This window comes from Salvelinus sp. IW2-2015, linkage group LG16 (assembly GCF_002910315.2).
Source record: "Salvelinus sp. IW2-2015 linkage group LG16, ASM291031v2, whole genome shotgun sequence".
NCBI lineage: Eukaryota > Metazoa > Chordata > Actinopteri > Salmoniformes > Salmonidae > Salvelinus > Salvelinus sp. IW2-2015.
The window spans coordinates 24,861,015-24,876,054 of NC_036856.1; the positions used below are offsets into that span (position 1 = coordinate 24,861,015).

The following is a 15,040-nucleotide window of genomic DNA, read 5'->3' on the forward strand; positions in this document are numbered from 1 at the left end:
AAAATGAAGGAGTGCCTTGGCTTCATTAAAAACCCATCTACTCCCATTCAGACCTTATTCATGACTGTGTTGACCCCCAGAGCATAGCTCTAGCAGTCCCTACCTACTGGCTTTATTAGTAGGAGTTTACAGGCCTGTCCATGACATTCCCACAGCTCTCTGGGAGCTCCTCCACATTATTCCAGGGCAACAGCAGGTTAATATAAGCCAGGTGGAGCCTCCCCCGCGCTTCCTCTGAATGAGGTCGTTTGATTGACAGGAAGTTGTGGTAGTGAATCGGAGCGTTGCTGCTCAGGATCAGGTTGTGATAGAAACATGGAGACTCACAAGGAACAGCTGTTTGACTTGGCCACAACAGAGACGACTTCTCCACTCACTTGTGACCATTCTTAATTAAAACGTGTGGATGTGTGTGTGATCAGGTCTGTGTCAGTCAGTGCATGTTGAACTCCTATTCGTCTCTTACATGTGGCAAGTATACTGTAAGTGTGGTTAAAACTGTGTTACTCTACATCTTAAAACACATGAAAACTAAACAATTGCAGACACTAATGTGACAAAAGTTGTACATTGTACCTGTGTAGACACTACAGATGTAGGATCTTAATTTGAGACAGTTTAACAACAGGTAGACTATGGCCTATTTATTGCCTTACCTCCTTACTTCATTTGCACACACTGTATACATATTTTCCTACTGTGTTATTGACTGTACGTTTGTTTATCCCATGTGTAACTCTGTGTTGTTGTTTTTGTCGCACTGCTTTGCTTTATCATGGCCAGGTCGCAGTTGTAAATGAGAACTTGTTCTCAACTGGCCTACCTGGTTAAATAAAGGTGAAATAAAATAAATACAAAATTATTATGTGGATTATAATTAATGGACATTTTTGTAGAGGCTGATACATTTTTTTGTAAGGGAAAATCAAGTCTGATATTTATAAGTGGAAATTACAAACTACAGAAGCCTTTTAAAACCTCAAATACACTGCATTGCAGGAAAGTTCTCCGGCAACAGTTTGATCAAATGAAGATCCTACACCTGTACCTTTGAGAACTTTTGACACCGGCAATATAACAACATTTACCATCATTCAAATACATTCCTCCAAATAATTCACTCCGTCAGTCCCATTCATCTGATGCATTATGTCCATAATAAAATGTTCTTACATGTCAGTAATCGTTTATGTCAACGATCATGTTATGCTTACGAGGACATATGTAAATCTATAAACACTATATATCCTCCTTTCTGCTGATACACTGCTGTCTGACACCCTGCATCTATCTATGTGATGTTAACTAGCCCACAGAAGAACATGACACCCAGGGTGACACAGGGATTACTTGTTCTATATTTAGTGTTTATGTACATGAATATTGGCAGGACAACTCTGTACATGTGACAAACACGGTGATACAGTGATAACAGAGAGCTCCAGCACAGAACACATTTACAGACGGGCTCTAGAGTGCACCCTGGCTGAGATGCACAAGGGAATGTCTCCACAATGACAATTTCCTCATAGATTTTGAATTACTTCCTCATAAATGTAATAGTCATCATCACCAATAAATCAAACAATCAAACCAAAAGAGGCAAAGAAGTATAAAATAATTTAAATCTATCCTAAATGTGAATAATGCACTGAGAGAACTATACAAGGCCGGTAGCTATTGTATCTCTGCAGGTCAACGGGAATTGAAACTGAAGAAACAAACCATTTTGACAAACGCAAGAGTCATGCAGCAACAAAGAAACACACAAGATGAAACAGTCTCTTTTCTGAAGCTCGGAGGTCTCCCTGTTGGCAACGAGATGCTAGGTCCCCAAGCAAAGGCGACAGAGAACCTCGCTATGGATCGCCCAAAAACGTGCCAACAATGAAATGTAAACATAAATATACAGGTTGATATCTCTCTCTACAAACAGTTCAGTCTCTGCCACAGGCCCATCAGCTGTGTGAGTAGTCAGTCTGTATCCACTCCTTAGTAGAATATCACTTAGAGTTAAATAAAACTTTTTTAATATATATATTTATAATAGATTTATTCTATGCAGTCTTTTAGCAGTATTTCCTTGTTTTCACCAGTTTACTCTGGTATTTGACTGAGTGACCGCTGTGGCCCACAACATAAACGTCCAGCAGGTAGGTCTTGCCCGGCTCTAGCCCTGTGATGGTTTCCGTGGTAACGGCCTTCTGCAGGTTGGGGCTGTAAAAGTACTTGCAGAGGACCTTCTCTGACTTCCTCCGTGTCTCGGGCCCGGCACACTGGTTCTGCTCACGCCGCCGCTGCTCCTCGCCATAGCTCTCGGCCACCTCTTTTTTGTAGACACAGTACTTGTTGCGGTCCTGCGTTCCCAGCCAGGCCACAGTGGCAGTGGAGCAGGTACGCAGCTTGTCAAAAGCCTTGATGCGCGTGTCCTCGGGAAGCGAGGGGAAGGGCTGCTTGCTGCTGGGCTTTGTGGTGGCCAGCACCTTCAGGGTGGACGCTCCCTTCCTGCTGCCTCGCAGACGGATCAGGTACTTGGCCTTAGGCTTCCCTCGCAGCTGGAACTGTCGTACCCCTTCCACATTCTGGGAGAGCAGCAACTTGCCGTCACGCCTCACCTGCACCTGGACAGAGTCCAGACAGGCGTGCACGAACAGAGTGACCCTCTGATGAGAGGAGACCGGGGCGAAGCGTAGGAACTTACTCCCCTTCCTCTTGATGAAGACATCAGACACCTTGCTGTCCTTCAGCTCCACCGTCTTCTGCCGAGCCTCCTCCTTAGTGCGGGCGAACGTGCCCACGTAGGCGGTGCTGGTGTTGGTGGCAGAGTTCACAGCGAATACGTCAAAGTAGTACTGAGTGTCCGGCTTCAGGTCCGACACGGTGAAGATGTTCTTGTTGCCAATACAGACTTTTTGAATGTCCGAGGCCTTGGGCTTGGCTGTGTAGGAGCGGGAGATCTTGTTGCTGGTGAGACCTCGGTCCTTGTTAAAGTCATTGTCTGAGCGGACAAAGCCAAAGTGGGCAAAGTCAAAGGGGCTGAAGTCCCGGCCTGGCTTTGGAACGGCCATGAAGGCATCGTCAGCGCTGATCTTAGCCTCGGCAGCACACAGACTTTTGAAGTTGTGCTCCTTGTTGATGACAACACAGTACTGGACGGGCTGGCCCATCAGAACACCCGTGGGGGTGGGCTTCCAGGCCAGAGTGACAGTGGTACGGCCCAGGGCGGTGACGTCCACACGGGGATCGTAGGGCAGCTCGGGGTAGGGCTGGTCAGACTCTGGGGTGGTGGTGGCGTACACCTTGAAGTTGCTGTCCTTCTCTGTGGAGAGCATCTCCAGTTGGTAGAGGCCGGAGGGAGAGCTGGTTGCCACGTAAGACTCCACATCATTCCCCTTGTAGGAGAAGAGCTCTGTGCCCTCATCCACTGTCACCTGCTGCTGCTTCTGCTGGTCCAGGGGCTCCGGCTTACCTGGAAAGCACACAGCGACACAAGAAGACTTAACATTACTTATTTTCATATCACAGCAACCACATCATCTCCTGAGATATTTTTTGTTAACATCCCCTAATGTTTTTATTTTTTATGTTTGGTCCTGAAGTAAAATAATTTCCATAGGTGGCAAATAATTACCCATTTAAAGTGTTGATCCTGGTGAGGTCATGGTGAAGCTCTCTCCGAGCCAGACAATTAGCCCCTCACAAGCCAGCAGCCATGCTTTCACTCTAAACATCTCTAAACATCCCAAAAGATCACAGGCCAATATTCACTTGGCCCTTCCTGGGAAGTTCTGCTACAAAGAGGCCCAGCCCTTATTTCAGTTGTGCTTAGAACCATAATATTATGTTTGTCATCCAGAGAGTGGGCTGAACGGTGTTCTAAAGAAAGGATAAAAGTTCCATTCTGAGGCTGAGACATTCAGCAAACAGAGGAGAGAACAGATGAATAGATAGAGAAGTTGTGCATTTGTGTATTTACAGTGTTCACTGGAAACTCGTGCACACACATCGCCTTCTACCTATATGTGAATGGCTCCTTGGTCTACGTTAAGATGCCATGTGTAGCACATATGTAGCACATTACTGTGTTACAGTATTTAGTCTCTATTCTGTAATATATTAGGACAGTGAACATCAAAAAAGTAGGAAGTATCAGGCAAAAAGCCCATTTATTAATTGGCAGAGACACACGTGCATACACATAGTCATACACGTGCACACATGTACTTTCACACCCTCACATTATGCACACTCTAAAACCACCGCTGCAGTCCATGTCTGTGCTCTAATGGGACTGGGCTTGAGGGAGTTGATAGATTTTTTGTGTTTCAAAGACACTGTCCAGATGGAGAGAGAGAGTCCGAGTGTGTGTGTGAATGAGAGGGGAGAGAGAGAGAGGAGAGATGAGAGGGAGAGAGAGGGGAGAGAGAGGAGGGAAAGAACGAGAGGAGAGGAGAAAGAAGGATGATGAGGGAGAGAGAGGAGAGACGGGAGGGACGGAGGCCGGATGGGCGAGCGGACGGAGAGACGAGAGACGAGGGATGCAGAGAGGGACAGGAAGAAGAGAAGAGGAGAGACAGGAGAAGAAGAGAGGAGGAAGACCCAGAGAGAGAGAGAGAGAGAGAAGAGAGGAGAGGGGAGAGGTAGAGGGGAGGAAGAGAGGAGAGAGAGAGAGAGAGAGAGAGAGAAAGAAGAGAGAGAGAGAGAGAAAGAGAGAGAGGGAGAGAGAGAGAGAAGAGAGAGAGAAGAGAGAGAGAGAGAGAAAGAGAGAGAGACAGAGAGAGAGACAGAGAGAGAGAGAGACGAAGAGAGAGAGACAGAGAGAGAGAGAGAGAGAGAGAGAGAGAGAGAGAGAGAGAGAGAGAGAGAGAGAGAGAGAGAGAGAGATGCGAAGAGAGAGAGAGAGAGACGAGAGGAGAGAGCAGAGAGAGAGAGAGAGAGAGAGAAGAGAGAGAGAGGGGAAAAGTATTCCATTTTAAGGGCATAAGGAGTATATGTTAGTAGTGTACAAGGGGATTATTGTACCTAGCTATCTAAAGATGTTTATGGGGGATTAATGTAGAAGGCTTAATCACATTCTACTTATACACTGTATTTGTCTGCCAGCCAGCCAGCCAACCAACCAGCCAACCAACCAGCCAAGGGCAGTCTCTTCTACTCAGAGCTCTGTGCCCTTTTCACAGACTACAGACATCAGGTGTGGTCAATCCAGACATCAAGTGTGGTCAGATCATACACTGTGTTAGTTAATAACCATACCACAACCACAGCAAAAAAGCAGACCGCCAACGCTGCCCAACCACAACAAAATGTAGAGTGTCTTTACAATTTGATCCAAAACCACGTCAATAAAATGTTAATGCTAGTTACTGTTCATCCTGATACATTTCTGAAATGATTGTTTATGTATTTGTTGTACCTTAATCATATATTGCACGTTTTACCACATAATTACATTGTAATAGTCCCATTTACATTAGCTAATAGTTCCATAAATCATATTTATATGAATTCCCATATACACTACATTACCAAAGGTATGTGGACACCTGCTCGTTGAACATCTCATTCCAAAATCATGGGCATTAATATGGTGTTGGTCCCCCCTATGCTGCTATAACAGCCTCCACTCTTCTGGGTAGGCATTCTACTAGATCTTGGAACATTGCTGCAGGGACTTGTTTCCATTCAGCCACAAAAGCATTAGTGAGGTCGGGCACCGATGTGTTAGAGGTGTTCAATGGGATAGAGGTCATGGCTCTGTGCAGGCCAGTCAAGTTCTTCCACACCGTTCGACAAACTACTTCTGTATGGACCTCGCTTTGTGCACAAGGGGGCATTGTCATGCTGAAACAGGAAAGGCCCTTTCCCAAACTGTTGCCACAAAGTTGGAAGCACAGAATCTCGTCTAGAATATCATTGTATGCGGTAGCGTTAAGATTTCCCTTCACTGGAACTACGAGGCCAAGCCCGAACCATGAAAAACAGCCCCAGACCATTATTCCTCCTCCACCAAACTTTACAGTTGGCACTATGCATTGGGGCAGGTAGTGTTCTCCTGACATCCGCCAAACGCAGATTAGTTCGTCAGGACTGCCAGATGGTGAAGCATGATTAATCACTCCAGAGAACACGTTTCCACTGCTCCAGAGTCCAATGGCGGTGATCTTTACACCACTCCAGTTGACGCTTGGCATTGCACAAGGTGATCGAAGTCTTGTGTGCGGGTGCTCAGCCATGGAAACCCATTTCATGAAGCTCCCGACAAACAGTTATTGTGCTGACGTTGCTTCCAGAGGCAGTTTGGAACTAAGAACTGAGTGTTGCACCCGAGGACAGACRATTTTCACGCACTACGCGCTTCAGCACTCAGCGGTCCCATTCTGTGAGCTTGTGCCACYTACCACTTCGCGGCTGAGACGTTTTTGCTCCTATACGTTTCCACTYCACAATAACGGCACTTACAGTTGACCRGGGCAGCTCTAGCATGACAGAAATTGGAAGAACTGACTTGTTGGAAAGGTGGCATCCTATGATGGTGCCACGTTGAAAGTCTACTGACAATGTTCATCAATGGAGATTGCATGGCTGTGTGCTCGATTTTATACACCAGTCAACAACAGCTGTGGCTGAAATAGCCGAATCCACATACTTTTGTATATATAGTCTAATTGGTGTTTACCTGATCCCTCTCCGCTGGCCTCATCAGGCAGCTCCTGCAGAGTGAGCTTCCACTCCAGAGGAGCATCACATGGTGTCACCGTCACAGACATCGGGGTGTTGTCCTCCTCCACCACAAAGTAGTACCTGCAGGAACAAGAAGTAGTGCCCAGGTAAATGATAGGGTTAACTACAGGTTTAACTACTGAAATCATCTATGGTCACTCTATGGTTGTCTCCGAGTGCTAATGACCTGAGTCTCTTTTAGCAGACATTATCTCAATAACATGAACATCTCTTTCTCATCTATAATGCATTTCCTCATCCTATTATCCATTACAATGCATTCCATATTCCCAATGCATCCACTTACAGTAAGTCATCATACATAGCCTACAGTGCTATTTAGTGTGGGAAGGCTACAATGCTGTTTGTTTTCGATCAAACACAACCTGGTCTCATGTATTTGGTAAGATAAGACATACAGTACATGTACATGTTTGGAGCAATAGACCTACATGTTGATAATGGTTGTTGATAGTGATGGCTGTATTTATAGCAGGTTAGTGTTTTTTGTCATGAATCTTGTTCTGGAGGTCACCAGCTAGCACAGCCACAAAGTCATACAATCTGATTTTAAACCTAACCCTAACCTTAACCCTAACTTTAACCACACTGCTAACCCTAATTCCTAACCATAACCTTAAATGAAGACCAAAAAGCTTTGTTGAACTTTTACAATATAGCCAATTTTGACTTTGTAGCTGGCCTATCTACAGGGAAATCGCTCAGTTCTGCCTCCAGGACAAAACTTATGGCAATAAACGTCAACTTGCGTATTGCTATAGACCTGGAATCGTTACCTTTTAGGTGTGTCCCTGAACAAGTATCCACTGATCTCAGCGCCGTCTGGGATGACGGAGGAATCATGAAACAGGGTCTTGTCTCTGATCTGCATCTGGAACAGGCCCTCATCTCGCGTGGGCAGCTTCTGGCCAACTACAACCCCCAGCACCAGTGCCAGGCCCAGAGGCCAGCCCTGAGGTCCCAAGCACAGCCTCATCCTCCTGTAACACACAAAATAGTAATGCARGAATGTCAGAACAGTTAGAAATGCCAAAGTACACTCTTTAGAAAAAAGGGTTCCAAAAAGGTTCTTCGGCTGTCCCCATAGTAGAACCCTTTTTGGTTTCAGGAAGAACTCTTTTGAGTTCCATGTAGAAGCCTGTGTAAAGGGTTCTACATGGAACTGAAAAGGGTTCCACCTGGAACCAAAAGGGTTCTTTAAAGGGTTCTCCTATGGGGACTGCCGAATAACCCTTTTAGGTTCTAGATAGCTGTCACGCCCTGGCCTTAGTATTCTTTGTTTTCTTTATTATTTTAGTTAGGTCAGGGTGTGACATGGGGAATGTTTGTGTTTTATCGGTTTTGGGTGGTTATATGGTAAAGGGGGTGTTGGATGTAGTGTATGGGTTTGTGTTGAGTGTATGTGTCTAGCTGTGTCTATGTTGGGTRTAAGTTGTCTAGGAGAGTCTATGGTTGCCTGAATGGGTTCCCAATTAGAGACAGCTGATTTCTGTTGTCTCTGATTGGGAGCCCTATTTAAGGTAGCCATAGGCTTTCGTTTGATGTGGGTAATTGTCTATGTCTGAACGTTTGTAGCCTGTATGTGCACTACGTTTATTAGCTTCACGGTCGGTCGTTTGTTTGTTTTGTTAGTTTTGTAAGTGTTTTTTTTTCGGTTCTCCTTCTTCTTAATAAAAAAGAAGATGGCTTATTTTCCTACTGCTGCGTTTTGGTCCGTCAATCCTCCACACGATCGTTACAATAGCACCTTTTTTTAAAGAGTGTAGTGAATATTGGAAATCTTTCAATCAATACTTGGAAGAAGAACTTGAAAATGTGTTTCCAATCTTGCCTGTTAAGTCTCAGAATGGAAGGGAAACCAGTAACATGCTGCCAAAGAGAGGAAAGTGAGAGACAGAGATGGAGAGATAGATGCCCCATCTCTTGCAAAAAGAGAGTGGAAGGCAGACAAAAAGAGAGAAACTACATTTAAGGGGATAGAAGAGGAGGAAAGAGTGGCACTGGTAGCTACAGTGTACTGTTCAGTAGATATCTCTAACAGCTATGGGATGTGACTCAGTACACGGGTCTATGCAGCTTACTGAGGCTCAGGAACACAGAGATATCCTCTGTCTATTGATTTGACCACATTGATTGCAGCTGATGGGAAAGCCAAATCCCGGCTGATTTAATCAGGGTAATGATGGTAGATTAGCCAGATACTGCCATTTACTGCAAGTGAGAGTGTGTCCTTTTAATGACCCCTCTTCCCTCTCTCTCCCTCTCTCTTCCTTGTCCTCCTTTTCTCTCTCCTTCTTTCTCTTCCACCCTAGCTCTCCATGTATTTTTTCCCACAAATATAGCTCATCTTTTTTTTCTTCTCTCTCACACACATGTACAGTAATCTCTATCCCACCCTCTTTCTGTCCTTGTCAAACAGACATTCTCTCCTTCCTCTCCTCCCTCCCTCTGGAGAGACATAAGTCAAACCAGAGAACCCAAAGCTGGTCATGCGTCCATGCTACAAACATGGCTTCATTACTACATTATCTTCCTTTTAAAACACAATACAGAGAAAAGCCCTCGACAGCTCCTGTCAGTGTGTCCATCTCCCCTCGTGCCTGAGCTGAGCCTCCCATCATCCTGTCAGACTTCAGAGAGGCGGAGGAAAGCCTTCTAAGTGGTACTTTGAGGTTTGACTCACACGAGAGGAGATCCTTAGCTCCTCAGCTTGTCTCATTCCATTTCAGAAGCGTGTCGGGCGGAACAAAGAAATGTCTATTAATACTCAAGACAGCGCTGAGGTGGTATGTGCAGAGCTCTACAGGGACCCCAATACACAGCACAGAGGCTCCCAGAAGACTCTCCCAGTCCCTGCTGCACTAAGCCCACACAATGACACTATCAGACTGATGTCATTCGATATGGGATATGTGCTCTCTCAATGGTTAGTGTGGTATCGTCCATCAGATTTGCTTGCCAACATATTTAGCATAACCCAACATGCACTTGATGTGCTGTTTCCAATGTAAGCAACTTGCCCACCGCGTGTGGTAATACTGATTCAAACCAATGGCTTTGGTTTGAGTTGGTCAAAGTGCTGCAGTATCCCAAGTCTGAGAAGTGTTACCACTAAATGCTACGTTCCTCCATCCAGACTCAGATCCCATGTATGAGCCACCACTGAAAGATGACACCTTCACATTAATATAGTTGGATTTGACTGTGCTAATGTCTGGGCCATGTGGTTGTGTGGAGCAGCACAGACAGGCTGGAATCTGGAATGGTTGTGCATGCATGAGACTGCTCAGGCCATGGAGTTAGCTCTCTTTACCAAAATAAAACTTCAAAAAAGCTGCATCTGGAACAAATAAAGCCAAATGTTTAATTAGAGTGAGGGATAATGTATGATCGTAATTTGGGGGAGGATAATTTGAAGGCAGAGCCGGCCACAATCGTGTCAACTTTGTTTTGCTGCCGTTTATTTATTTATTTATATATTCATATATTTTTTCGGTTTCACTCCGACTGGAACTTTGTTCAAAACTTTAAGCACTTTTGGTCATTAAAGAAAAAAGCCTAATGCATCATAAATATGAAGTTGTGCATAGCCGCAGGAAGTAGTTTGGGGGTGGGGGTGCTGCGATTCTTTTGCCAAGGGGGGAGAAAAACCAAAAATTGCCTGCGCTGAAGATGTCTATATCTGTCCGCTAATACAGTACACTACTTTTGTGAATAAAATTTGACTAAATGTAAGCCTATTTGAGTGTTTACCAGCATTTGTAACTTGAGTCTGATAATGTACAAAACAGTTAATCTGATAATACTTGTAGAATATAACAATACTTGCTTGGTATATGTTTTCAAGTTTCTTCAAATACTTTKCAAATGCAACTTATTTCTATGTGAAAACTGAAATGGTCTATTCATGACTTTTCCATTTTAGTAGACACTCTTATCCAGAGCAACTTACAGTAGTGAGTGCATACATTTTCATACTTTTTCGTACTGGTCCCCCATGGGAATCGAACCCACAAGCCTAGCAACTGAGCCACATAATCACATTACTTCATCACAAACAACTTGATGTCTCAATGTACTCAATTACTGTATTGTGCATGGTTTTTCTTCATAGTGAATAATACTGAACAGCTTATGCAGAAAGCATAATTAATGATAGAAATATAAGTATGTCTGTCACAATTTAACTGTATAACCTGTAGTAATAACTATGTAATAACCACCTAAATTATATGACTTTACGATGACAGTTAGTTCCACATGAATTCCTATATGGCAACAAGAACATGAACCATGCAGTGTTCACTCTGTGCCTTTATCATGCCTTTAACAGAACTACGTGAATGACTATTTAGCCAGAAAACAATATTACATAACACAATAGACTAACTATACTATCACCTCCCAGGTGGAGAGTCGTTGGAATAGCACCAAATCATCTCGTTCATATAAATGCATCAACTAAGATTAAAGCAAAGTGAAGAATAATCTCATCAACTAATCAATCAACCATTTACTCAATCAATCCATACATCAAACTGAGATGTTGAAGAAGTCATCCCGTGAATGGTCAGTTTGGTTGTAGGATGTAGGTGTTTGTTGTGGTTATTGGTGTGTGTGCTGTTTGATACCAGTTGGTGAGTCAGTGTGYGTGATTGAGCTGGTATTCCAGCAGTCAGTCAATGTGAAGCCAGCACACACTGATGACTAGCACATATATTCTGTGTATAGAGCCATTTCTGAGTGACAGCGAACATGTATGCACAACAGAGCAGCTTGCACCTGTCATTCACAGGGCACTACAGTAGTCCTACCCTCCAACTGTCCAACATGAAAGAACCATGTGGAGTGTGTGTGAGGACCTCAGCGTGCATGTGTATATGAATGTGCTCACATGGGTGAATGTATAAGCATGTGTATGTAAAGGAAGATTGTGCGTGTGCATGTCTGTGTGCTTGCTTGCCTGCCTGTGTCCGTGCGGCCATGCGTGCCTGCAAGTGTGTATACTAGGCATCCCTTACACTGCCACATCCCCCCTCCGTCTCTCCATCCCTCCAATGTGTTCTTTGGGTCGCCCTGCCTACCTCCTTCTGCAGCCTCAGCCCCAGCCCCAGCCCCAGTCCTGCAGCTCCATCCTCCCTCCAGCCTCCCGGCCCCAGCTCCATGTCTCTCTGTCAGGACGGGTGAACCTCCTGCCTGCTCCCACATGGAGCTCATTAGCAGGACAGGAGGGAAAAAGACACTAATTTCAACACAAATAAAGAGACATTTGGGATTCCTCCCAAAGAGACGCCTGGCAGGGTTCACAGGACCTGGAGCCGCTTTGTGTTTTCGTAAAACCTCTCTGACAGCAGATTTATGGTCAGTAGGTCTTTGGTAGCAGACTCCATCACTGATGTGCTGTCACTTCAGGGCCAACCGGGGGATTGGGGATACAGACAGGCAGGCAGAGCTGAGGGCTCAGAGCCTGAGATGGAACCAACCACACATAACCTGGGCCCATGCTGATGGACAGCCAAACCCAGAGTAGGTCTGGTGCTCTTGGAGAGCCAAACAGCTCATTAATGAATTGGTAGAGACTGAGGTTTAGGGCCTCTGTCCAGGAGCAGAACTTTTTTCTGCGCAGAATGTGAGTTTATTTGCATGTGTGTGTGTGTCTTCTAAACYGTCAAATTCCTCTCACCCAGAGTGTGTATAAGTCTACATTATCCTTCACATTCTGTCTCTAAACTATCTACATCATCATCAGCCCACAAAGACTATGCTGCTGCTCCTGGCAAAATAGTATGTTCAGAAAGGGGAGCCTACTGTATTTTCCATCCTTGCCTTTCGCTCTGTCTCTCTGTTTTATGGTTCATTTCTGAGTGAGGCCTGCAGTTAGCAYTGCATCCTGGAATGATGCATGGTGGAGCATGTCAGGTCGCAGGGGCAGTTTCTATTACTGCGCTACAAATGAGCCAGTCAAATTAGGGGTGCAGCTCTGACTGATGTGCAATTCATTGCTGTCATTGTGAATGAAGGGCAGATCACACAAGATTAGCCCTACAAAAAGCACAATGGGAAAGAAATCGTCCACTCTCTGCCAATCAGCATATCAACGATAAGGGCATGGACCAGCATCGTGGGAAAGGAGTCAATCATGTATCCGCTGGACAGAGAGCACAGACCCCTTCTTCAGGAGAGAGACGGCCATCAGTCTGATGGCACTGTCTCTGCTTGTGTCCATCTGAGGAGGCATAATGAGGGCTTTGCAGMGTGAATGTCCTGGACACTGGGAGAGGATGTGGATATGATGAATAATTTAAGGAAGGGAATAAAAACCTGTCGCTATGGCCTTAATCTTCCAGCAACGACTCTGGACGTGACATCCCACTCCAGCGGTCCGCACAAAGCAAAGGCAACGAGGAGACTGTATATACACTGCAGCCCGTCACTTCTCCGGACGCATAAATGGCTGTAGCAACACTGGCGGAATTCTTTCAGTCGGAGTTTTCATATGCAAATCACTGTTTAGTTACGGTATGCAACACAGACCTTCCCATTTTCATACTTTTGTTAATTATTCATTCTCCTGAGAAAGTACGGGAGGCTTCTCTCTGCTACTAAATAGAGTTATTCAAATTCCCAGTCTATATTGCCTATATTTTATATAGGCTACAAATATATATTTTAAACGAATAACACTTTTTATCAATAATATATATATATATATATATATATATATATAAATCAACTTAAATACATGTTATTATTTACAATAAGATAGTAGCCTGTCTAAAAACAACGCGAGAGACAAATTAATAAGTAATTATGTAAAAAGGCAACAAAAAATTATGTTTACTACTTTTCATACATTTCAATAGCAGTAGGCTACTTTGTCCTGATTTTAAGAGGGAATTTTGTGTAGGCTCCCCAAATGTGAGATGGAGTGTGGGTGAGGAATCAGAGCAGGATAGCGGTAGGCTACTTGCAGGTGCGTGGGCTTGCTCATTGGTAAAACGAAAACTCTACTATTGCAAAACTGACGCCCCAGACCAGTCTAACATTTTCCCAACATTTGTGTCATGTTCATCCGCAGCACCACTATAAAAAAGGGCCAGTGAAGAGAATGTATGCCACGTACTATAGAAGGGGGCGAGAACGCATATTGATGAATTGCGTCTGGCGGGTTTAGAGGGTGCTCCGTCACCCTGAGAGMATGGGAACTCCGTTATGGGCACAAAGCAGGGTTCCCCAGACTCAGAGCCCCGAGTGCGCGGACACTGCCTTCCGCGTGTCCTTTTCAACTCCCTCAAAGGTTCATCCTTTTCACGCGACATTCACCCTGCCTTGTGAAATACAGCCAAACTAAGCGAACCAAATTAAAAAAGCATGCGAGCCCAGGCTTGATTGAAATGTGTTTTGAAATCCTTAACTTCCCGGAGTTGTAAACCACAAAACCCCTTCCCCTCTATTTGGCAGACGTTTCAAAGCAGCGTTCTTTATTCGGAGAGTCCCTCTCTGTTTTTCTTTTTTATGGAAAAGTCTCTCCACAAAGTCTCTCCACAAACCATTTAGACTTAATAGGCTACAAAAGCGCAAGCGTATTGCTTTATAGAACAGTTTTTTATCGATGTGGTTTATCATAAGTTCACTTCATGGAACATGTATATAAAGCAGTGATCATATGGATAGCCTAAATATAAAATATTTTGTGAATGAGCCTCAGTCTTACCTTTCAGATTTAGGGATGATAAAACAAGTTGGAAAGTTCTCTCAACCAGCTCAACACTTCTGAGACCAACACAATAAAAAAACTAAATCAAACAAAAAATACAATAAATGTGTCCTTTTCAGTGTTCGATAGATTCCTCGAGTCAGTTCTGGTGTGGTGATAATCGGACTACAGCTGTGGTGCGTGTTGGCAGTTCTGGAGGATTGAACCTTGTCTGTGTATCCTGAGTTCTGGCAGCGCGTCCGTCCCCTGCCGTGTGGCTGCTATTGAGACTGGACCGACTGAATTGGAAGACAAACTGATGCGAACTTCTGTCTATGCGCTTCCCTAGGAGCACTCCGAGAACCGGCCCACTCCTCCCCCTGGACACCACAGCCCCAACAAGTAAAAAAACAACCAGAGACCAGGCAGAACCAGCAACGGACCTATCACAGACACGGAYTCAAACTGACATCACTTTATGAATGAAAAACCTATATTTCAAAAGCACCTTTAGGACTACTTTGAATTGCTATAGTCATAACAACCCACTGTGCAAAAAATGGCAGAATCAACGTCATTTCCACCTAATTTCAACAACAA

General features: G+C 44.5%; 1 protein-coding gene across 2 annotated transcripts; it reads right to left on the reverse strand.

Moving 5' to 3' along the window:
• Positions 1-1,346: 1,346 nt before the first annotated feature.
• Positions 1,347-14,837, reverse strand: LOC111975878 (protein NDNF). Of its 2 annotated transcripts, none has more exons than XM_024004545.2 (4): positions 14,459-14,837; positions 7,521-7,724; positions 6,680-6,804; positions 1,347-3,469 (listed from the first exon to the last, which is right to left on the reverse strand). In XM_024004545.2, the coding sequence occupies exons 2-4, from the start codon at positions 7,718-7,720 to the stop codon at positions 2,070-2,072; spliced, it is 1,725 nt and encodes a 574-aa protein (XP_023860313.1). In that variant the 5' UTR covers positions 7,721-7,724; positions 14,459-14,837; the 3' UTR covers positions 1,347-2,069. The 2 variants fall into 2 exon arrangements, with proteins under 2 accessions (XP_023860313.1, XP_070303723.1); XM_070447622.1 differs by lacking the exon at positions 14,459-14,837 and adding an exon at positions 11,829-11,956.
• Between the last annotated feature and the right edge of the window lie 203 nt (positions 14,838-15,040).